This window comes from Nannospalax galili, unplaced genomic scaffold (genome assembly GCF_000622305.1).
Source record: "Nannospalax galili isolate Female #2095 unplaced genomic scaffold, S.galili_v1.0 scaffold28, whole genome shotgun sequence".
Taxonomy (NCBI): domain Eukaryota; kingdom Metazoa; phylum Chordata; class Mammalia; order Rodentia; family Spalacidae; genus Nannospalax; species Nannospalax galili.
Window position 1 is genome coordinate 1,258,673 of NW_008359594.1, and position 21,757 is coordinate 1,280,429.

At 54.7% G+C, this 21,757-nt stretch overlaps 2 protein-coding genes across 3 annotated transcripts in view; one reads left to right on the forward strand and one right to left on the reverse strand.

The window, feature by feature from the left end:
- Positions 1-16,185, forward strand: part of Adamts7 (ADAM metallopeptidase with thrombospondin type 1 motif 7) — a 44,251-nt gene extending 28,066 nt beyond the window's left edge. Inside the window, exons 9-24 of the mRNA XM_029558806.1 lie at positions 1,291-1,435; positions 2,051-2,143; positions 2,535-2,680; positions 3,843-4,012; positions 4,318-4,451; positions 5,275-5,395; positions 6,543-6,787; positions 7,091-7,220; positions 7,597-7,723; positions 8,123-8,336; positions 8,610-10,004; positions 10,959-11,111; positions 11,482-11,655; positions 11,735-11,881; positions 12,783-12,945; positions 15,799-16,185. Of these exons, the coding sequence (XP_029414666.1) occupies positions 1,291-1,435; positions 2,051-2,143; positions 2,535-2,680; positions 3,843-4,012; positions 4,318-4,451; positions 5,275-5,395; positions 6,543-6,787; positions 7,091-7,220; positions 7,597-7,723; positions 8,123-8,336; positions 8,610-10,004; positions 10,959-11,111; positions 11,482-11,655; positions 11,735-11,881; positions 12,783-12,945; positions 15,799-15,956 (3,715 nt within the window). The 3' untranslated portion in view covers positions 15,957-16,185. The remainder of the gene's footprint in view (positions 1-1,290; positions 1,436-2,050; positions 2,144-2,534; positions 2,681-3,842; positions 4,013-4,317; positions 4,452-5,274; positions 5,396-6,542; positions 6,788-7,090; positions 7,221-7,596; positions 7,724-8,122; positions 8,337-8,609; positions 10,005-10,958; positions 11,112-11,481; positions 11,656-11,734; positions 11,882-12,782; positions 12,946-15,798) is intronic.
- A 2,065-nt stretch (positions 16,186-18,250) lies between these two features.
- The window catches only part of Tbc1d2b (TBC1 domain family member 2B), a 104,182-nt gene continuing 100,675 nt past the window's right edge, over positions 18,251-21,757 (reverse strand). For both annotated transcript variants that reach the window (XM_029558803.1, XM_008823394.3), the window contains exon 13: positions 18,251-21,559. In XM_029558803.1, coding sequence (XP_029414663.1) covers positions 21,364-21,559 — 196 coding nt within the window. In that variant the 3' untranslated portion in view covers positions 18,251-21,363. The remainder of the gene's footprint in view (positions 21,560-21,757) is intronic.

Genomic DNA, 21,757 nt, shown 5'->3' on the forward strand with positions numbered 1-21,757 from the left:
GTGTGTGCCACCACACCCGGCAATACAGAACTTGTGTTTTTGACTCCCCAGAGTGGCCCCAACTTTGGAAACAGTTCCTATGAGGGATGTCTCTTGTCCTTCAATCTCTCTCTCTCTCCCTCTCTCCTTTCTCTCTCTCTCATACACACACTTGGAATATTCAAGAACTCTTAACTATGGGCAGTAGGCCCTTAGGCACCTCCTATAAACCAATTAGCACTGTGTCACAGGGGACTGGTACCCCTCTTCCAGAGGCTGCCAGACTCCACCTCTGCTCTTGTTTCTAAGACCCCTGGACCCTGCCTGCCCCAACCAGCACGCTGCCTCATCCTGGCTCTCTCTAGCCTGTTACCTTCTGTCCTAGGGTGGGTAACAAGGGTGTTTTGCCTCCCCTACTGACTGGCCCTGTGTCCAGCAGGTCCTGCCTCCTATTACTTCCCACCAACCCCTTCCTGCTTGCTTTGGCCTAGTTGCTTATCTTTGTGGCTCAGTTCTCTTCATCTTCCCATTCCCAAAGGACCACAGTGGGCCTTGGAGGACTGGCAGCATAGCCCTGTCCTCCTGCCTCTAGGCACAACTCAGAGAGAGACAGGGCACAGGCAGCCCAGTGGAGCCTAGGATGCCCTTCCCAGGGCCCTGCTGCCTTCCTGCTTCCTGTCTGCTGTGGCAGTCAGCATGGCTATCTCTTTGGGCACATATCAGTGGGAATGGAGTGTCCACGTGTGGTGGATATAGGCTGTGCGTACTCATGTTCGCATTCTCCTGCTACTGCCCCTGAATGCTGGTCAGGGGGAGGTAAGAAGGGACTGGAGTGACAAGCAGGTGGGCAGACCTTTGGATGTGGTAGGAGGTGGCCTGGCAGCCATTCTTAAGGGAACTTCTGTTGTGTCTGCTGTGATATGGTTTTCAGAGCCTAGTCCAAGCCAGTCCAGGGTCCCAGCAAGGGTAGCAGCAGCAGGTGCTAAGAACACATTCACATGAGGACTTAGGGAACCAGGCCCTCCAAGGAAGGGTGCCAGTGTGTGTGTATTAGCACAGTAGCTTGTGCTGAGACCTGTCATTTGGGTTGAACAGTTGTCAGCTGGCTGGAGCTTCAGGGAGATGAAAGAGGTCTGTGAGGCCACTATACTAGGCTGGGGTCATATGACCCAGTGGCCAGATGGGAGACTGGCATTTTCTCACCAGGTCTACAAGTTGAGGGCTTTGTGTGCCCCCTGCCCGAGGCCTCTTCTGTGGGTGTCAGGCTACACTCTTGGGCCCTCACTTTATTTTTCTGTCCTGTCTCTACAGCCGTGGGTGGGGCCTATGCTTAGATGACTCTCCAGCTAAGGATATCATCGACTTCCCATCAGTGCCCCCTGGCGTCCTATATGACGTGAGCCACCAGTGCCGCCTCCAGTATGGGGCCTATTCAGCCTTCTGTGATGACATGGACGTGAGTGTGGGTGTCAGGGGCTCTAGGGGGCAGCCCACACCAGCCTGAGGATGCCAGACTGGGAGAAACCCTGCTTGTCTTGGGCTGGAACCCCAAGGGGCACAGTGATTCCTAGTGTGTTCTGTGGCAGAGGCCTGAGTTTCGGTGGCCACAGACCCAGGTCTAGATTCTAAGTCAACCCCTAGGGGACTTTGGGAAGTCCTTCAACCCATCTGGACCTGGCTTTGAAGAGAGAAACTAAAACCTGCCCTTCAGGGTCCTGAGGAGGTACTTGTGAAGATGAGGCTTAGGGTTCTATCTGGAGTGTTTCAAGAGGTGTAGCCTGGGGCTGGAAGAAGTGTGACCAGGTGGAGCCTGGACTTAGCACCCACCCAAGCCTGGAGGGCAGCCCTGTGCCAAGGGCCCTTTGATACCACAGGCTGAGAGGGAGGGGCAGGAGAGGAGCAGACACAGAAGACTAGGCTTTCCAGGGGTCCTCACCTCTGCAAATTCACATGCTGTGCCATTCCCGTGGAGGGGCGCCCAGGGGATCCTTGGGGACAGTGGGGACAGTGGGGACGGTGGCTGGCATCTCTGGGAGGGTGTGAGGATGTAGCGCATGTCTCCTCCTTACAGAATGTTTGCCATACTCTCTGGTGCTCAGTGGGGACCACCTGTCACTCCAAGCTAGATGCAGCTGTAGATGGCACCAGATGTGGAGAGAGCAAGGTAGGTGGGAACGCTCAGCTCTGGCTGTGTATACTGGGTGGGGGAGGCTGACTTCCCTCTCTGTCCATGCCCAGCCAGACCTCCCTTGGGTCAACTTTAGCTTACCATCTGGTGGTAATAGGATCCTCCCTCCCCAGTGTTCTCTGGCCCAAACTGTCATCTATAAAATGGAGTCACCTTCCTTTGAGTCAACATAGGTTCTATTTTACTCCTTGCTCAGCTTTAGTATTGGGTCTGGATTGTGGGTGACTCTAAGGGGTCTCATCTTACTTACACCTTCTATCTTCCTCTGTGTCTTTTGAGACCATCCTACCCACCTTGTTCTCACTAAGGTGAGGATGACTGGTAGGTGTGGGGGTTGGGTTGCTCTGCCTCCCATCTGTCTCAGTAGTGGTGTCTCAATGGAGAGTGCGTCCCTGTGGGCTTCCAGCCCGAGGCGGTGGACGGTGGCTGGTCCGGCTGGAGTGCCTGGTCTGTCTGCTCGAGGAGCTGTGGCATGGGTGTACAGAGTGCTGAACGACAGTGCACACAGCCTGTGTGAGTGCGGGGCCCAGGCTGGGGTAAGGGCCCTGGACAGAGCTGGCTGATAGCAGACTTAAACTCCCTCATAGCCTCTGACTTGTAGAAGTGTACCTAGAATGGCCAAGTACTGAGTGCCTAAGTCACCATGGGCCACTTCCAGGGAGTTTCTGGAAGTGTTCTTTAGTGCTGACCCCATTTCGGAGAGGGGAACTCTCTAAGAGCCTGGGAAGATGCACAAGAGGCTGCCTGGTGAAGCAATGACAGCTAGAGGGAGCTAGAGGGGCTATCGTAAATGCTTAGACCCTGCTCCTTGGAGGGCTCAGGGTTCAAATCCTCCTCTACCCTCACTGGGCCTCCTTTCTCTATCCCTTCTCTGAGCCTCAGTTTCCTAGGCTATATAATGGGATACTAGCTGAGCCCACCTAGTCAAATTACTATTGGGTGAAGCCAGGCAACACGGGTAAGGCACTGAATCCTCCCTATACTGTGGGGAGTGCTTAGCATGAGCTGCCTCAGGCATCCAAGGAAAGCTGGGGGAATTGAAGAGCACTGGAAGGGTGGCTGTGGCTTGGGGTGAGCTTCCTGTCTAAAAGGGATGCTGTGAAGACTCCATGAGACAAGGGGCTCCTGGGCCCAATTAAACAAACTTGGTTGATCAACTGCCAGGGTGGGCATGGGATTCACAGCTAGCTCCTGGGCTCTGTGTTTCACAAAGCCTGTGGCCTGTTCCCCTTCCCACACTCATCCTCCAGCTTAGCCACAGTGGGACTGGCCTGGCTTAGGTGGGGTACAGAATAGGTGCTGAACCCTGGCAACCTCTTACCTGTCTGAGGCCTGGAAGCTGGAGTTAACTCTGAAGACATAGGGCTGGCCATCAGCCTACCACATGGTCAGCCCCTCAACAGCCCCCTTAGAGACAGTCATACTCCATTTTCTAGACAAGGAAACTGAGGCCTGGAGGGTGGCAGAGCACACAGAGGCTTTGGGCAGAGCTTAGGCTTCCAGCTGTCACTTTCTCTTAGGTCCCTGGCAGCAGGGAGTATGAGAGGGTGGCAGGCCACAAGGGCAGAGCAGCTTGACCGAGGATGGTGGGGAACTCTGGGTGCAGAAGATGCAGGTGTTGCTCTGCCGCAGGTACCAATGGCATGCTCACAGCCTCCACCGGCTTTTCTCACAGGCCCAAGTACAAAGGCAAGTACTGTGTGGGCGAGCGGAAGCGCTTCCGGCTCTGCAACCTGCAGGCCTGCCCTGCTGGCCGTCCTTCCTTCCGCCATGTCCAGTGCAGTCACTTTGATGCCATGCTGTACAAGGGCCAGCTGCACACATGGGTACCTGTGGTCAATGATGGTGAGTCCTGCTGTTCACTGGGACACGGAGGCCCAGAGGGTGGGGGCCTCATGTATCATGCATGAGCTCCATGATACAGGCAGGAGGTCCAGGCATCACCTCCAACCCTTGACTGCTCCCCACTGCCTATTTGGGCATCTGTTCACTCCAGGCTCCCAAGTCTACAGTTCTACAGATAGCTAACAGCCCAGCCAGAAGCCCTAGCAGTTTGTGTTGCTTGGGAGACCTTGGACTACCACTGATGTAGCCCCTGTCACGCCCCTGCCCTTGACTTCTCTTGATGAGTCCTCCACTTCTTCTCCCAGAGAACCCCTGCGAGCTACACTGCCGGCCCTCTACCCAGTACAATACTGAGAAGCTGAGGGATGCTGTGGTGGATGGCACTCCTTGCTACCAGGGCCGGGCCAGCCGTGACCTCTGCATCAATGGCATCTGCAAGGTTGGAGGACAGCAAGAGACTTTCCCAGCCCCAACTGTCCCTAGCCCCACTGACAGGCACTATGTCATCCCCTGGCTCTTTCCTGGCTGTACCCACCCCCTGCTTCTATAGCAAGGCCCCTCTTCCCCACTCCCTCTGGCATTGGAGACCCCACAGTTGGGCCTCATATTCTCAGCCACTGCCACCTTCCGGTCTCGTCCCTGTCAGCTGCCCACTGCTTGTCCCAACATGCCTGCCTACATAGCCCCAGCCAGGAAACCCAGGCAGTAGCTTGACCTCTTGACTGAATTTTAGCAAACTGCCTCCACTGAGAGGATGGGGTTGACAAGGTGATACCTGTAGTGTGCAGGCCTGCAGAAAACACGCAGTGTTTGGTAACAATTCCTCTTCTGATATCTAGTGCTGGCTGCTCCTCCATGCCCAGGGGCCTGGCCAGTGCTTCTTGCCTTTTAAGCTAATGTGCTAAAGGCCTGGGTTTATAGGAGGCCTCGCAGGGAGCACTAACCTGGTGTCTTTGATGTTTGTTTTTGTTTCTGGAAAATCCCACGGGGTACCAGCTCCCCTGCCTATCTGCAGTCTTGCATGGGATTTTCTGCCTCATGTCATGTGATACTCACAACATGCCTTTAAGGGAGGGACTGGTGCTCCCCTTTCATACTTGGGGAAATTGAAGCTCAAAGGAAAAGGTACTCATGTGGTGCTAGACAGTGTGACTGTGGTGGGGCTGGGCCCAAGCGAGGGTTCGTGACCCCTACCCAGGAATTTCTTCTGGACCCTCAGAGGGGGCTGGCAGCCAGCACAGGGAGCCTCCTCTCTGTTTCAGAATGTGGGCTGTGACTTCGAGATTGACTCTGGTGCCATAGAGGATCGCTGTGGCGTGTGCCATGGCAACGGCTCTACCTGCCATACCGTGAGCAGGACCTTCGAGGAGGCTGAGGGCCTGGGTATGGTTGGGACCACTGGGCTACATGTGTGTGCCTATAACCTGGTAGGCCCTTCCTCATGCCTTCCATTTCCTACCTTCCACCCCTGTGATCCTCACACCAACTAGACATGGCAGACAGGATTCCACCTTGCTTGGCTGGGGTCTTTGCAGGAGTCAGGGAGACCTGTCCTCCTGTGGAGGTTTTCCTGTCCCAGGGACTGTGAATGGGCCTCAGTCTTGTCAGAGGGCTTCTATCAGAATTCTGACAGACCTCTGCAGCTCCACATCCTGGTCTTGGAGTTTGAGTTATACACAATGTTTAAGTGCCAACTGTGTTCTTTGTGATGGGGACACAGGTAAAGAGTTTACCAGGTTACATAACCACCTTTGTTGAGGAAATACAAAGGAAGAAGGTCCTGACCTGGGAGCAGGGAAGACATCCCATAGTAGGTTGAGACTGAGCTGAATGATAAGGGACTCAGGAGATGGTAGGTGGGACACCCCAACTGAAGGAAAGCTCATGACAGAGCCTGGAGGCCAGGCGGTGTGTTCAACCTAGCCCTGCAAGGCAAGTGGGCTTCGGGGCTGTGGTGCTGGGCTTGGCAGCTTGCATTTCCTCCAGGAGCTGCAGTCTATCCTGGTGTTACAACCCAGACCTGGGGACAGACTCATATCCCACTAGGATCCCTGTGTAAGCGCCCTAACCATTTAGTGCCTCAGTTCCCTCATCCGTAAAAGGGGATAACAATTGTGCCAGTGTTACAGAGTTGTTTCCTCTGAGTTTACACAGAGGTGGTTAGAGTAGTGTCACACCACGAAGGATGTTCCTCAACAGAAACAGGGAGGCCAGGCTATGCCGGGAGGAGAAGAGTCTAGGCATTTTGACTTTCCAGAATGAGAAAGGAGAAGATAGATCATGCTGTTGCTAAGTCCAGTTCAGTCCTCAGGAGAGCAATGCTGGACCATGGGCAATGGAGTCAGTTTTTGTGGGTTATTTCTGAGACCTTGGTGATCTCTGGTAGATCAAGCACCTGCCTTTGGGGGAAGTCAGAATCCTGAGCTAATGGGATCCTTGGCCTCAGCAGCAGAGTCAAATGGTGGAAAGAAGATGGGAATAGCTGGCCATTTGCACCAGGGCTCAGCCTCTGTACAACCCGTACCAACAGGGTACGTGGACGTGGGGCTGATCCCAGCCGGAGCTCGAGAGATCCTCATTGAAGAGGTGGCTGAGGCTGCCAACTTCCTGGCCCTGCGGAGTGAGGACCCAGATAAGTACTTCCTCAACGGCGGCTGGACCATCCAGTGGAATGGAGACTATCAGGTGGCCGGCACCACCTTCACCTATGCACGCATGGGCAATTGGGAGAACCTCACGTCCCCAGGCCCCACCAGTGAGCCTATCTGGATCCAGGTGCCTGCCTCTTAAGGCTGAGATGGGGGAACAAAAGGGGTCCCCAAGGCTCAGCACCCCCCACCCCATGGCAGGTGTAAGGAATAAGCCCTAGGGCTGTCACAGAGCCTGGTTCTGGGCTAGAGCCTACTGCTAGGGCCTCTGGGAGGCTGCCTCAATTTCCCATCTTCAGAGTGAGTCTTAGGTACAGCCCAGTTCACAGAGGTGGCTGGGGATGACTCCTAGGGGATGTTTACTCTGGAGGCAGGTCCTGGGCAGATGAAGGGACCCTGCACTCACAGGGCCCCCACCTGCCTGCCGTAGCTGCTGTTCCAAGAGAGCAATCCTGGGGTGCGCTACGAGTACACCATCCATAGGGAGGCTGATGTCCAGCCGCCTGAATTCTCCTGGCACTATGGGCCCTGGAGCAAGTGCACTGTCACCTGTGGCACAGGTAAGACTGACTGATCCCTTAGCATGTCAGTGAGCCTGCACATGTGTGAACACATGTAATGGTCATCCTAGGAATTCAAGGTGGGGCTTGCCGTTGGTCCCATTTTATAGAAGAAAATGCTGAGCCCAAGAGGACAAATGAGTTGCCCCACACCACAGCTAGGAAGCAGTAGGTCAGAGCACCTAGCTCACAACCTCCTTTGCTGCCTCCCAGTGCAAAGTGTCTGAAAGGAGACTGCCATGGAGGGGAACAGGGAAGAATGAGCGCTGTTGAGAGGAGGCTGTGGAGGCCTGCCTTCATCCTGACAGGCAGTGGGGCCCATGGAGAAGGTATGGGTAGACAGGGTGTGACCAGGCTGAGCGCCTGTGGTCTCCAGGTGTGCAGAGGCAGAGCCTGTACTGCATGGAACGGGAAGCAGGACTTGTGGATGAGGGACACTGTGACCCCCTGGACCGGCCCGATGACCGTCAGAGGAAGTGCAGTGAGGAACCCTGCCCTGCCAGGTGAGCTCGCTGCCCACCGACTTCTGGGTGACCTTCTCCTGCCCCTGCATCAGGACCCCAGAGGTCTCAGGGAGGAGAGGGGGTAGCTTGTGACCTCTTCTCAAAGCTGAGGTGTCAACCCATGGGTCTGACATGGATCTGGGGTATCTGTGGGCAGCCAGTATCCTCTAGATGCTCTTACTCACACCTCTTTAGGGCCCTGGATGGCTTGCCCAGGTCTCTGCAGAGTATGGCTGGAGTGAAGAGAGCTGTGCCACGTGTCTGGGACCTGGGCTTGGCTCTCTCTGGGGACTGCCAGATTCTCTATGAATCCTCCAGATTCAGCCCTGCTTGAACCCCAAGAACCTGGAGCCACCAGCCTGTTTAATGTCACACTGTTGTCACTGTATCCCTGGCCAGGTGGTGGGCAGGGGAATGGCAGCTGTGTTCCCGATCTTGCGGCCCTGGGGGCTTCTCCCGCCGGGCTGTGCTCTGTGTTCGCAGCGTGGGACTGGATGAGCAGCGAGCCCTGGAACCACCTGCCTGTGAACACCTTCCTCGCCCCCCAGCTGAAACCCAATGCAACCACCACATTCCCTGTCCTGCTAACTGGGGTGTGGGGAACTGGTCTCAGGTGAGTGTTGGGAGGGGAGACAACCTGCCTCTGGTGCCACCATTGGCCTCAGATCTCCTATATGGAGTCTTTGCTGCCTGGGACCTGGGGTGGGAGGGAGCCTGGGGCATTCCTAGGCCAACCCTGTTCTCAAAGCCTTGGGGATCAGGACTCTCTTGGCATGCTATGGCCATCTTGAGCCTGGCAGGGCCAGAGAGGGCCAGGTGAGGTCTCTCATTCTGACATTAGTAGTGAGCAGCCCCATCCTGGCCTGAGCTATGACCTCCCCTGCAGTGCTCTGTGACCTGTGGGGCTGGCACTCGGCACCGAAGTGTCCTCTGCATCAATGATACTGATGTCCCCTGTGATGAGGCTGAGCGACCAGTGAGTGAGGCTACCTGCCTTCTGCCACCCTGCCCACGGCCCCTGGATGTGCTGGACACAGATGGCTCTGGCAGTGGCTCCTCCAACTCTGAGCTCTTCAATGAGGTTGACTACATCCCGCACCACCCAGCCCCACGGCCTTCACCTGCCTCCTCACCGGAGCTGGCCAGCATCAGCAATGCCATTGATGAGGAAGACCTGGAACTGGACCCTCCGGGGCCTGTGTTTGTGGATGACTTTTACTATGACTACAATTTCATTAACTTCCATGAAGACCTGTCCTATGGGCCCTTTGAGGAATCCCACCCAGACTTAGTGAATACAGTGGCTTGGACAGCCCCACCCCACAGTGGTCCTACTGAGTCCCTCTCAGACATCCCCGTGTCTACCACAAGGGCTCCTGGAACTGAGGAAAATGGGGTTCAGAGAGCTTGGTCCCCTAGCCCTTGGCCCAGCCAGACTGGCTACTCCCCATCCCCATTCTTAGAGCAAAGCCCTGCGAACCCCTTAGCCAATTTCTTGTCAGAAGAAATGGGGGACCCTGACCTAGGGCTGCCCAGCCTTTCCTGGCCCCCTGCTTCAGTCAATAACATGGTGACACCTGCTGCCCCTAGAAGCCCAGATGAGTCACTAGTGAGGGAGGACAGCCAGAGCCAGCCACCCCCTCTATGGTCAGATGGGACCAGAGTTTCCAAGGATGAGGACATATTGAGTCATATAACACCTCACGTACCCAAACACCAGCATTCCACATGGCCCCCTTCATCCTCTATCAGCACCATCCATGCCTCTCCTAGTCCTGACATGGTAGAAGTGTGGACAGAAGGGACTGTAGCCTGGGACTCCATGCTGGAAGGTGACTTAGGGCCTGTGCATGGTGAGCTGTGGCCCACTATGGGGATGGCTCCACCTCCACTTCCTCCCATGGGCACTGTGCCTGGCATCTGGGGCAGGGACAGCTTCTTGGAACCAAGGACTCATACCTTTTCAACCCCAGGACTGGGCTTACAGGACCTAAAGACTCCATCAGTGCCAGGAAACTTCCTTCTGACAGCATCAACTGATAGAGGGCACATGCCCTGGGTGACTACCCTGAGCCCAGGACCCTTGGGCCCACCTCAGTCCCCTAACCCTGAGGAGCCACTGAGCCCTGGGCTGCTGCCTAGACCAGATCAAGACACTCACATTAACAGCAACCAGGACCCTGCAGCTCAGCCATTGCAGCCCAGCCTGGCAGAGGATGGCTCTCCAACAGATCCATTGCTTACCAGGAACACCAGTTGGCAAGTGGGAAACTGGAGCCAGGCAAGTGACGCTGGGCCAGGGAGGGTGGGCATTTGAGCAGAACCTTGGGACTCAGTTTCCTTATCTGGAAATCAATAGAGCATGACACAGTTCTGTCTATCCTGCCTTCCTGGGGGAGGGGCACTAGGATTCCTGGGATTAACAAACTGACAGCCATGGTGGGCAGAGACTCCGCAGAGTAGGAGAGCAGTACTCCATGTCTCGTGTAGCCTTGAGGCCATTCTGGGCCTCAGTTTCTCATCTGAGCAGTGGAAGTGAAGCCAAGGGACCATCACCTGAGTCTTGAGTCCTTAGAGACCCACCCCTAAGCAGCACAGGGCTTCGGAGAAGGCAGTACCAATTACAAAGCACAGCCAAGAGGAGCGTCCTCACTGGCTTACACACCCTCAGGAATGGGCACCTCACCCCTGCTAGCCGTGTTAATAAGGAAGGCCTCCTCCCATGGTTGCTAGGCCCAGAAGTGCCCAGGAGGGCCTGGCAGGTTTAGCTGAGACACAGCCAGGCACTGCTTCGGCCTTACCACCCCTTAATGACTCCACCTCTTTTGTTAGGGACCCATAGTAGTCTGAGTTGCAAAGAAAAAAGCTGGCCTGTGCTCCCTTCTCAGGTCCCCAGACTGTCATTATTAGAGAAGCCAGCTTCTATTCAGATCCCTAATTTTGTGGTGGGAGATGCAGGCTGAGGTCCCACCCATTTGGCTTCTTAGATTAGGGCCCAGACCTCCTTCCTTAGTGACTAAGCAGCCACAGAATGGCAGAGTAGGTGGGCCTGAAGGGCCCTCAGGAGCAAGGATAGCTAACCAGGGGCAACTTTCTTCTCTCACAGGCACCTAGAGAGGTGGGTAGAGCAGTCAGTCTGTCTTACAGATAATGACATGGTAGGGCACATCTGAGGTGGCTTTGGGGGCTAGCAAGGTGAGGGTCTGCTGGTGCTTATAGCCTATACGGCCCACAGTGTTCCACCACCTGTGGCCTAGGCGCCATCTGGAGGCTAGTACGCTGTAGCTCTGGCCGGGATGAGGACTGCGCCCCTTCTAGCCGTCCACAGCCTGCTCGCCACTGCCATCTGAGGCCTTGTGCTGCCTGGCGCATGGGCAACTGGAGTAAGGTGCGTGGGGAGGGAGCCCTGGGTCCCCTGGGCTGGCTGGTTAACCAGCAGGGCAGAACAAGCCCTATGCTGTCTGTACTTTATGCTATCCTGTCTTCATCTGTCTTAGAACTTCACTGGGCTTGACCTGGCCTGGCCTCTGCTCCTGTTGCTGTCTTTCTTCTGTACCCCCTCCCCATCGGACTTCTCTTTCACCAACCCACCTTTACTCCATTGGCCCATCCTCTGGGGTTGCCACCCAATGCCCAGGTCCTCTCTCCAGGGCTGTGCCTCAGGCCAGAAGGTCTAATGCCTGCCCTGCCATAAGCCTCATTGGGTCATGTGTGCATGCTCATGGAGTATGTCTATATGTGTGCTCCTTGGTCCCCAGTGCTCCCGTAACTGTGGTGGAGGTTCCTCCACTCGGGACGTTCAGTGTGTGGACACACGGGACCTCCGGCCCCTGCGGCCCTTCCACTGCCAGCCTGGGCCTGCCAAGCCACCCACTCGCCGTCTCTGTGGGACCCAGCCCTGCCTCAGCTGGTACATCTCTTCCTGGAGGGAGGTGAGACCTGGATGTGTGGTGTGGGGACAGGGGATACCCTCAGACCCTGGCTGTGCCTGATGCCTCCCTGCTCTTCTAGTGTTCGGAAGCCTGTGGTGGTGGTGAACAGCAGCGTCTGGTGACATGCCCAGAGCCAGGCCTCTGTGAGGAGTCACTGAGACCCAACACCACGAGGCCCTGCAACACCCACCCCTGCACGCAGTGGGTGGTGGGGCCCTGGGGCCAGGTGAGCAGGGTTACGAGGGTACCGAGAGGACCGAGGGGAAGAGCTCAGAGCAACCCTCAGCAGGGCCACTGGTCCTTAGGCTTTGAAGGATGAGTTGTTGGGCGTGTGCTGCTCCAGTCTCTCTATGGCCACAGCAATTTCAGCAGTGACTAGATGAAATCTTTGTACTCTTTAAGGAGGAGGAAAGATGACTGTGTGCTATGATGTTAGGTAAAACCTTCGAGGAGGGACTTTGAGTTGGGATTCAAAGGAGTTCAGTGATGCCAAGGAGAGGGACAAAGAGAACAGCAAGTGCCACATCCTGAGGCAGGAACCAGGTTCAGGAGATGGAGCAAAGGTCAGCATGGTAGAAAAGGACTGAAGAGTGGCCCCTGGCGGCCAGGGCAGCTCTCCACTGGCTTTGTTTGGAGCTGATTGGTTCAGGAACCTCAGCGTGGCCTGCATTTGTGTCCCTGACTAAGTGACTAGGCAAGTTGCTTTACCTTGCTGAGCCAGTATTTCCCCATCTATAAAAAAGGCAGCACAGAAGAGGGGTGGAAGGGTTTAATCAAGTAGCACAGCAAAGCACAGGGTCTGCACAGTGCCGGCACAGGTTAAATCTGAGAACAGGCTGACTCACGGCAGAAGCCCTAGATGCCCTGCTGCCCAGGGCTGTCGCATATCTTCCACTAAGGCAACTATGGTATCTCATCCAAGTATCTGCCCTGTCTGCCCAGGTCTCTTGGGCAGTTTCACATTCCTTATTGGTCTCATCCAGTCCTTACTGCAAGAGCAGATACTGCCAGTCAGAATTGGGTCCCAGCACCAGGCTTCCTGGAGGGGGTGAAGCTGTGTGGGGATGACCAGTTTTCCGCTGTGATTTCTGGCATTGAGGATACCCTCTCTTCTTGCTCCTGTGCAGTGCTCAGCCCCCTGTGGTGGTGGCGTTCAGAGGCGCCTGGTTAAGTGTGTCAACACTCAGACGGGGTTGCCTGAGGAAGACAGTGATCAGTGTGGCCATGAGGCCTGGCCTGAGAGCTCACAGCCGTGTGGTACTGAGGATTGTGAGCTGATTGAACCACCACGTGAGTATCCCCCATCCCTGGTTCTACCATAGTGGGAAAGGGGGAGGAGGCTGACCAGGAACTGGAGACTCATCCAGCTGTTGCTTACATAGCAGCTGCCGCTCTATCTATAATCAGCTTGAATCACATGGTAACCAGGAGGTTACCAAGGCAAAAAATTGGGAGTCAGCCAAGGGGAATCCCAGCACACAGGCATCCTGCAAGCAGCTTTTGTAGCCTTGGGGAGTAGAGAGAGCCACCTGAGCCCTCTGTTATACCTTGGACAAGCTCTTTTCCCTTGGGGTCTCAGTCCCCATAGTGAGGCCAGGATGTCCTTACGCTGTGTGGATTCCCCCATCCCTAGGAGGAGGACTGCCTGTGGTGAGCAGGGAGACCTCAGGAAGGACCTCCCTCCCAGGGTCCTGCTGCTTCCTGTGACTGTGGGCTTCCTGGCCAGCTGGGTCCTTCTAGAGGAAAAGTCTGAGGCAGCAGAGGCTCTGAATACCATCTCCTTCCTTCCTGTAGCCTTAACTACCCCCAGCAGTGCTAGCCCTGCTATGTGGCCTTGGACTCCATTTTCATCTCTGGGCCACCATTTCCTCATGCATAAAGGGGCTGGCAACCCTCATCCTTGCTTTAGTGGGGTCTGAGGGAGAAGGGCCCACTACTGCCAGGGTACATGCTTAGCTCAGGCTGGGCGACTTTTCTTTCCTTGTGGCAGTCACTGTCCTCCATTGCAAGGGAAGAGAGAAGCTGAGACTGTGTCGACAGAGGCTTAGCATCGTTATGGGCGAAGAGCAGTGCTCGCCTGCTGGCTTGCTGCCCCTGTCCTCAGGACAGTATGTGGCTTTCGGCTGGTCATGAGGCAGACACAGGGCTTCTGGGTGTCAGCTCCAATCTGCCTTCTCTTCTTGCTCGGCACAGCCTTCATTACCAGCTGGCCCCTGGTGGCTCTGGCTCAGGACCAGAGCAGCTACCGCTATACCATTCTTCCCTGAATCCCACTGCCTCAAGGCCCAGGGGAGATGCCACCCCAGGATGCTCAGTGTCTTAGTTTGTTCTTCATTGCTGTGACAAAATACTCTGACCAATACCAACTTGAGGAGGAAAGGGTTTATTTGTCTTACATCTCCCAGGTCGCAGTTCATCATGGAGCCCAAGGTAGGAACTCAGGGCAGGAACCTGGAAGCAGGAGCTGGAGCACAGGCCAAGGAGGAATGCTGCTTACTGGCTTGCTCCCCTGGGCCCTGCTCAGCCTGCTTTCCCATGCAACACAGGCCCACCTGCCCAGGGGTGGCACCACCCACAGTGGGCTGGGCCCTCCCGTGTCACTCATCAAGAAGATGCCCCACAGACATGGCCACAGGCCAGTCCAATAGAGGCAATTCGCCATCTGAGGCTCCCTCAGCCCAGGTGTGTCAAGTTGACACTAAAGCTATCCAGCACATTCAGCCATCCCCACTTGTGCTGCCCTCCTCCTTTCTCCACACCATCCCCATAGCTCCACTGTGCCTCACACCAGGCTTGGTGCTGGTTGGGGTCAGGGTGGGGTAGTTATGGTCCCAGGTACTGCACATGGGGCAAGAGCAGGAACTGAGGCCACAGCAGGAACAGCCTGGACTTACAAAGCCTCCCAGGGGCAGGGGTGGGAGTGAGTGGGAGGGTGGGCTCAGCAGGGGCTCATGGAGTGATTAGGCTGCTAAATAATAGGCCCACCCTCATAAAGAGTTCCCTGTCCCCCAATGAAGAGAGCCAACCAGGGAGGAATCTTGGACCCTAAGATCCTGGTTTCCAGAATGTTTTGGTGACTTGTGGGACTGTGATACAGGACATTTGGAAATCCTGGAAACTCCAGGGTTTGCAGTCACTGTGGTGAGACAGCTGACATGCCTGGTCACATCCGCCTCTCCATGGAGGTGGGGCGGGGAGGAAACCTCCACCCAAGCAGTTAAGCCTGCCTGAGGTCATCCAGGGGGACTAGCGTGCAGATCAGCAGATGTATAGTTTGGAGTTGCCTAAAAGCCAGTGTGGAGGAGGCTGCCTGCTGCCTTCTGCCAGACCTGGGGGATGCCCCGGATTAGGGCTAGCTGTTGCCCTCCTGCTCCTCCACCCCAGGGAGCCTGCTGGAGTGAGCAGGGCTTGGGTGGCGGCAATAGCAGCAGCTTTGGGAGCAAAGCCAGGGGTCTGGAAGCAAGCCACTTCCCAAAATAGCTCTCTGAGGAGAGCCAGCAAAGCATCAGCTCCTGACAAGCAGGACCTGAAGCATCCCCTTCCCCAGGGACCCACACCCAGTCTCGTGTCCACTGATGACTTCTGTGGCCCTGGCCAAGGTCCTCTCTGGACTTCATTGCTACCCAGAAGCTGAGGACCCGTGGGGGTGGGGTAGATGGCAGCAGGGCCACGTGGAGCTAGAGGAGATGGCAGGGCGAATGAACACTGGCACAAGTGTCCGAGACCAGTTGTGGGCCAGGATCTGTTAGGTGCCACGGGTGACAGGGAGATGGGCCCTGGAGTGTACGTTACTCCTGGGCAGGCTTCTTGGCTTCTCATGGCTCCTGAGGTGGTAAGGGATGGGATCTCAGGACCTTTCTTCTGGAAATCTAGGTTCAACAGTGCCAGTAGGCCAAGGACAGGTGGGACAGGGATGGCAACAGCTGGAAACCTGGGATTTGACTCTGGGGAACTCCAGAAACTGGGACTCCAGTTGGCTGCTAATCTCTTTGAGGCTGTTGGGTTATGGGGCAACAGCTTCCCAGGGAAGCCTCACACCCAAGTCATGAGGTGATAAGGAATGGTTCTGAGTGCCTGGTCCATTGGCCCTGACCATCCTGCTGTACCCCTTACCACACCACTTCCCATCTCTTCCCATCCCAGGTTGTGAGCGCGATCGTCTGTCCTTCGGTTTCTGTGAGACACTGCGCCTGCTGGGCCGCTGTCAGCTGCCCACCATTCGTGCTCAGTGCTGCCGCTCCTGTCCCCCACTTGGCCGTGGAGCCCCTTCCCGAGGCCATCAGCGGGTGGCTCGGCGCTAATCAAAGGCCTAGCACAATACCCGTGTGCCTAGACACACAAAGAGATGCACGACACACAGACCTCAGCGCCCTACAACAGGCTGCGGTGGAGCCCCGTTCCTCGTGTCCTAATGGTGCTAACCCCATTGCTGCCCACTGGCAGGCTGGGGACCCCCCCTCAGAAAAGGTATTTTTTTATTTTAACAGTTTGCACATTTATTATTATTTTCCATAAATGAACATCTACCATTTCAAAGCAGTTTGGTCTTGGATTCGAGGATTCTCCAACATGACCCTTTCCCACCTCCATTGTCCAGGGGCTACTATTCTGTCCCTTGCTGGAGCTTTGGTGGACAGAGCTTCTCTGCTTCTCCAGGGACAGATCAGCAAAGCCAGCAGACAAGGAGGCCAAGAAAGGTGCCTAACATGGGAGGAGAATGTCTCCAGGGGGTGGGGGGGACAGATCTACAGAAGGTAATGGGGGTAGGAAAGTCTTCATGGGGGGTACAACTTGGCAGAGGCCCAGGGAGTCCCCATCACTGTCACTACTCTATCTACACCCCTGCCTACTGTGTCTTCCATTAAGGCCAGCAGAGACCTGTGTTTCACGGGGATGGAGCCACATACACTCAGGCCATGCAGCAAGGCCAGCTTTTCTCCCACGGGGATCACCCCTGGGCATGAAAGTGATGAGGTTGGGATGCCTGTGGGCACATGCCAGGCCTACTGCTTGGGAGAAGCTGAGCATGCAAGAACTTTGAAAGGGGTTCTGGGCCCTGGCTAGTGGCAGGAAGGGCTAGACACTGCCCTCCTCCCAGGCTTGGCCCATATCTGCCCCTTCCTTCTGGCAGACTCTTGGCCTTGGCCCTTCTATCATATCCTGTCTCCTGGAAAGGATTATGCCCCTTCTCCAAGTTTGGGGTCCCAAGCTCCAGAGAGGGGAAACCTGTCACATTTTATTTTCAGCTGAGGTGTATGTGGCAGTAAGAAGGCACTTGACCATCAGGGCTGGGAGTATGGGTACCTTAGACGTCATTCCTTGAGACTGACACCATCAAACAGTACCACAGGGCTGAGCCAGTCAGTGCTGCCTGTTCTAGGACTTGCTCTACCTGGAAGGGGCGGAGAGTGTTGGGAGCAGGGGCTGTTGCTCCCAGGGGTAAAGGTGTGTGTTCAGCTGTGGGGTTCCATATACTCCCACCATGTGATCCCGAACATGAACATGGTTTTTCAAGATGAAAAGCCCTCAGTGGAGGGAAGCGATGCTCAAGGACACATACCTGGTACTGTTGGCCTTGTGCCCCCATCTCCTATTCTGGGCTCCTCCTGTTCTGGGCTCCAGGCAGGCCCACACATGGCTTTGCCCAGTTCAGGTAGTCTGTCAGAAGTCACTCAGGAAAACCAGTCACCAGGGGCTTGTGTGCATCCAAGCATCACCACTCTGAGGAGCATTGGCCCTGCTTCTTTCCTGTCAGCAAGCCCTGTAGCAGCCGTGCCAGCCCAAGGAGGCCCTGGGGACCCACACCCTGAGCAATGGCTTCCTACAACTTTGCTCAATCCACTTCCCATGGCAACTCCTTGCAAAGGTTAGGGAGCAGGGCCTGTTTCCTTGCTTCTGACCCACATACAGCAGGGCTGGCACTGTGGTAGAGTCCCAGGGTTCCTGACCCAGCTCTGGTCTCTGCCATTCCTATAGTGCTGTGTCTCAGGTGCTGCCCCTACAGCCTTCCTGAATTCATGTCCCCCAAAAGAGAGCAACTTACCAGGTCTAGGCCTGCTCTGATGGAATCCTGGCTACATCTCCTCATCTCTGCCCCCACCCCCAAGCTGGAAAGACATTTGGTTCTAATCATTCTTGTGTTTTTCCAGTGATGGTGGCGGGGTGGGGGTATCCCCATGGCAGCTGGGCCTGAGCTGTTAGCTCAGGCAGGAGGCAAACAAGCTGTGACTCAGGCAGGTCATGAACAGTTGGTGAGAGAGAGCGCTTGTCTCCTTCAGGGGGTGGAGGATTGTGGGGAGTGGTTGTTTCTCCAGACAGACAGGCAGAGCCTGTGACTCTGACCTCTACCCTCAGCCCTTGCCCACAGCAGAGCCATGACACTCAGAGTGGCCCAGGGCTACCAGTGCTGACAGGAACCTCCTGTCCTTCCTGCCCCAGTGGAACCAAAGGCAGGGACACTCCAAATCAGCAGATTGGCAGATGGGAGCAATTCCTCATAAAGCTTACCCCATGCTCCATGCCCATAAACAGGGCTCTGTCCTATGTGATGACTACAATTCAAAATCATAAATGATGACTACATTTCAAGACACAATGTTATACAAATTAGTTTATTTCTCCCTTTTAAAATTTTATTCCAAATTTTAGCTAAGATCAGCATAGAAAACTGCTATATCAAAGGACAATCGCTTAGCAGTGGTGCCCCAAGTCCTCCTATTATTGTCCAGAGGCAGAGTCTCAGTGCCTCGGTACCGAGGTTGTCTCTCTGTGAGGACTTTCCTGGTCAGGCCCCAGTACATCAGGAAGATGATACTACAAAGCAAGGGGGGCTTGGGCAGTAACACAGTTAAAACCTGACTGGGTGTTGTAGAGTACTTCCTGTATCAATATAACACAGCTAACAAAAAAAGTTAACAGCCGCCAGCTACTGTTGAGCAGTCAGCAAGGCTACAAGTAGCACCCAAGGCTACCTGGGGTAAGCAGATGTGAAGGTCAAGGCTAGGGGAAAAGGTGGCACAGGAGGGGGAGTAAATAGGCTCAGGTTTACATAAATACATACAAGGGAGTTGTGCACACAAAATAGAACTTGTTATATAAAATAGTTGTATAGAATCTAGAAAAACCTTAATAAAATAGCCTATAAAAATATAAATTGTAGTGAAAATATAAAAGTATTAACAGTTGAAATATTAATACTTCCCATCTGATGGGGTGCTGTATGGCACATGCATTTGGACCCACAGGCTGGAGGCTGCACTTTGGGTTTCTCAGCCTTCAAGGCCTATATGTAGGGGCCACAGGCTGCTGCGTGCTGGGCAAAGGTTTGGATGAACAGCAGCATGAGGAGCCCATGCTAGGAGGGGCACTTACCTTGGTGGCAACTAAAGGAACCTTGGGTACTAGAGGGTGGGATAGGTCTCTCGGTGATGAAGGAATGGGAGGTCAAGGCTCAAAACCAGTGGGAGCTATGGCTCTAGGAGTCAGCACCATCCTGTATCCAAACTGGAAGATCAACCATTCCTTCAGTAACCAAAAGCAGGCCAACCATTCATTCTCTCTCAGCTCTCTAGACACTGAGCACTTTATCCCAGGGAGGGCCTTCAACTGCTATCTCTCAGGGAATGGTGTTAACAGGCCACCAAGCCCCTCGGGGACTTTTGTTTTGGCATTGCTAGGGATGGAATGTAGGGCCTCATATGCTAGGAAAGCATTTTACCATTATGTACTTTTAAGATGCAACTTTACAGGGCACACAGGACAAAAGCAGCCCACCGTAAGGGAACATTCTAGCCAAGTATGCATTTGGGTGGTCATCTTCCAGGGGAAACTGACTTGACAACTGAAATTGGACGGCTTTTGGAGCAGAGCTATGGGGCTCCAACCCCAGTCCTATACCTTCAGTTACTGTCACGGAGGCTGACAGCCAGCATTTCACAGAGGGGTGGAGCTTTCTCCAGCATTTGGTCCCTGTGGCCCTGGGAACAGCAGGGAGGCCACTGTCCAGCTCCCAGACAGCTCCTGAAGAAGCCCCACCTCAAACTGCTACTCCCAAAGATGCAATGATAATGACACGCTTTTTTTTGATACCTGAAGAGACAAAGGCTAAATATAGAGACCAGCTTCTTTTACACAGTAAGAAATAAAGCAACTTTTAAAGAGAAACAGAACATACTCTAGATGTTGAAAAACCAACTTGGCCATTCAAGTGCTAGAAAGCTGACAGTAAAAAAGAAACCAGCCATGGAAAAGCACTCTTGGACTGTCCTGTTTCAGTTCTTAGTCTGAGTGTGTTTATACCAACTAAGGATTATTTCAGATTTTTTTTTCAGGTAGTGTAAGATAGTCCATTTAAGACAGTTTCCCTTGTGTAACAAAATGCTGTCCTGTAAGAGCCACCCATCAGGGCTGGCCCAGAAGGAGTAAGCAGAGATAATCTTCCTTGTCCCTCTACCAACTTTTTTTTGGAGACAGGCTCTCACTATTTAGCTCCGGCTAACCTCAAACTCAGTGTTCTACCTGCCTCTGCCTCCAGAGTGCTGGGACTACAGGTGTGCTCCACCATACCTGGTTTGGCTTTGAGAAGGCAGTGTTCCAAGTCCCCAGTGACACCCCCCCCCCCCCCCCCCCAGCTCCTTGCAGAGGTCAAGAATGAGACTAGGAGAGCTCATACAGTCTTGTACTTAAGCAAAGGTGCTTCCAGATCCAGGAAGCTGGCAGGCAGTCACCCCACCACCAACCCAGTAGCTGGGCAGAGGAGACACCAGAGTCTGGGCCGCAGTGGTTAAGCTGTAGTTGTTGCCATCCAAAGACTCATCTAGCACAAGTCACTGCCATGCCAGGCTGCCTCTCAAAGTTTCCCGTGTCTCCCAAGTGGGGATATGCCAGGGATGGGCCTGCTGTGCGGTTTACTTAGAACCCCAATCCAGCCACCCTTAGAGAATTGCTTCTACAAGTCACCTCCCTGATAAAAAAAAAAAAAAACTTTCCACAGAAGCTCCTGGAGTTGTGCCAGGCCCCCAGCAAGCTGGGACACAGCAGCTGGCAAACAGGTGGGCAGTGAGAAGTGCAGGAGCTGGATGCACAGCAGGGTGGGAGCCACTGTCTGAAAGGCTGTGGATGAGGGCAAAGGCTAGTCCAGGAGGGGCTATGGCTGACAGTGTGAAGACAACAGCAGAGGGCTCCTGGGCTTTCTAGGGAGGCTGATTTTGAACAAGAGATGTACTGGCTTTTCTAAGAAGTCTCTTTTCATGGTGACCTTCTGCCCCCGGAAGCAGCCACTCTGAAGCCCTGTGTGCATTCCCCACGGTGCTGCCTTTGAAGTAAAAGAAAGAGCATAGGGAGATATGGAGAAAAATAGGGTTTTTGTAGGGTGAAACACCCATACAACTGGCAGATGCTGTAAACAGGCCTCTGGAAACACTCAACTGGTAATTGCATGGCAAGTCACTAATCAGGCAGCAAGCATGACTGTGATGCATGTGACCAAACGCCGGGGCATGGAGGTGGCTGTAAACAGATCAGACCCCAGCCCCCAAAGCAGGAGATGAGAAAGTGCAGCTTGGCTTTGGACACCTGCCCAGCAGATCCCCAGAGGCCACAGACATTACATTCTGGAACTGAACGGGCAGAGATGTGCCTGCAGTTAATCCTTTTGGCACTTTTGGTTGTAAAGGCAAGAAGAGCAGTGTCCTAGAAGTAGGGGTCCACTCAAGTATCTTCCTCCTCATCGCTGACCAGCTCGCCTTTGTCAGGGCTAGTGTCCCGCTCACGAAGGAAGTCCTCACGGATTGCCTCCAGCTCTGTCAGCTCCAGCCGGACCTTCTCCAAGTGGTAGGCTCGCCGGTTCCGGATCTGGCGCAAGGGGAATGGGTTCAGGTCCCCAAAGGAGATGCTGATCAGCTTCCTGGTGGGGCAGAGGGCAAAGTCAAGAGTCAGCAGAGCTCAGGCGAGTGTTCACAGCACTCCCAGAGAACAGGGGAGGGAGGGAGGGAGGTTGGGAGGGGTACATGTCTCTTGCTAGAGTCTGGTGGGGAAATGTCACCCTGGAAGGTCAGGCCTATCTCTTGCAGAGAGGCAAGGAGGCTCAGTGGCTGAGGGAAAG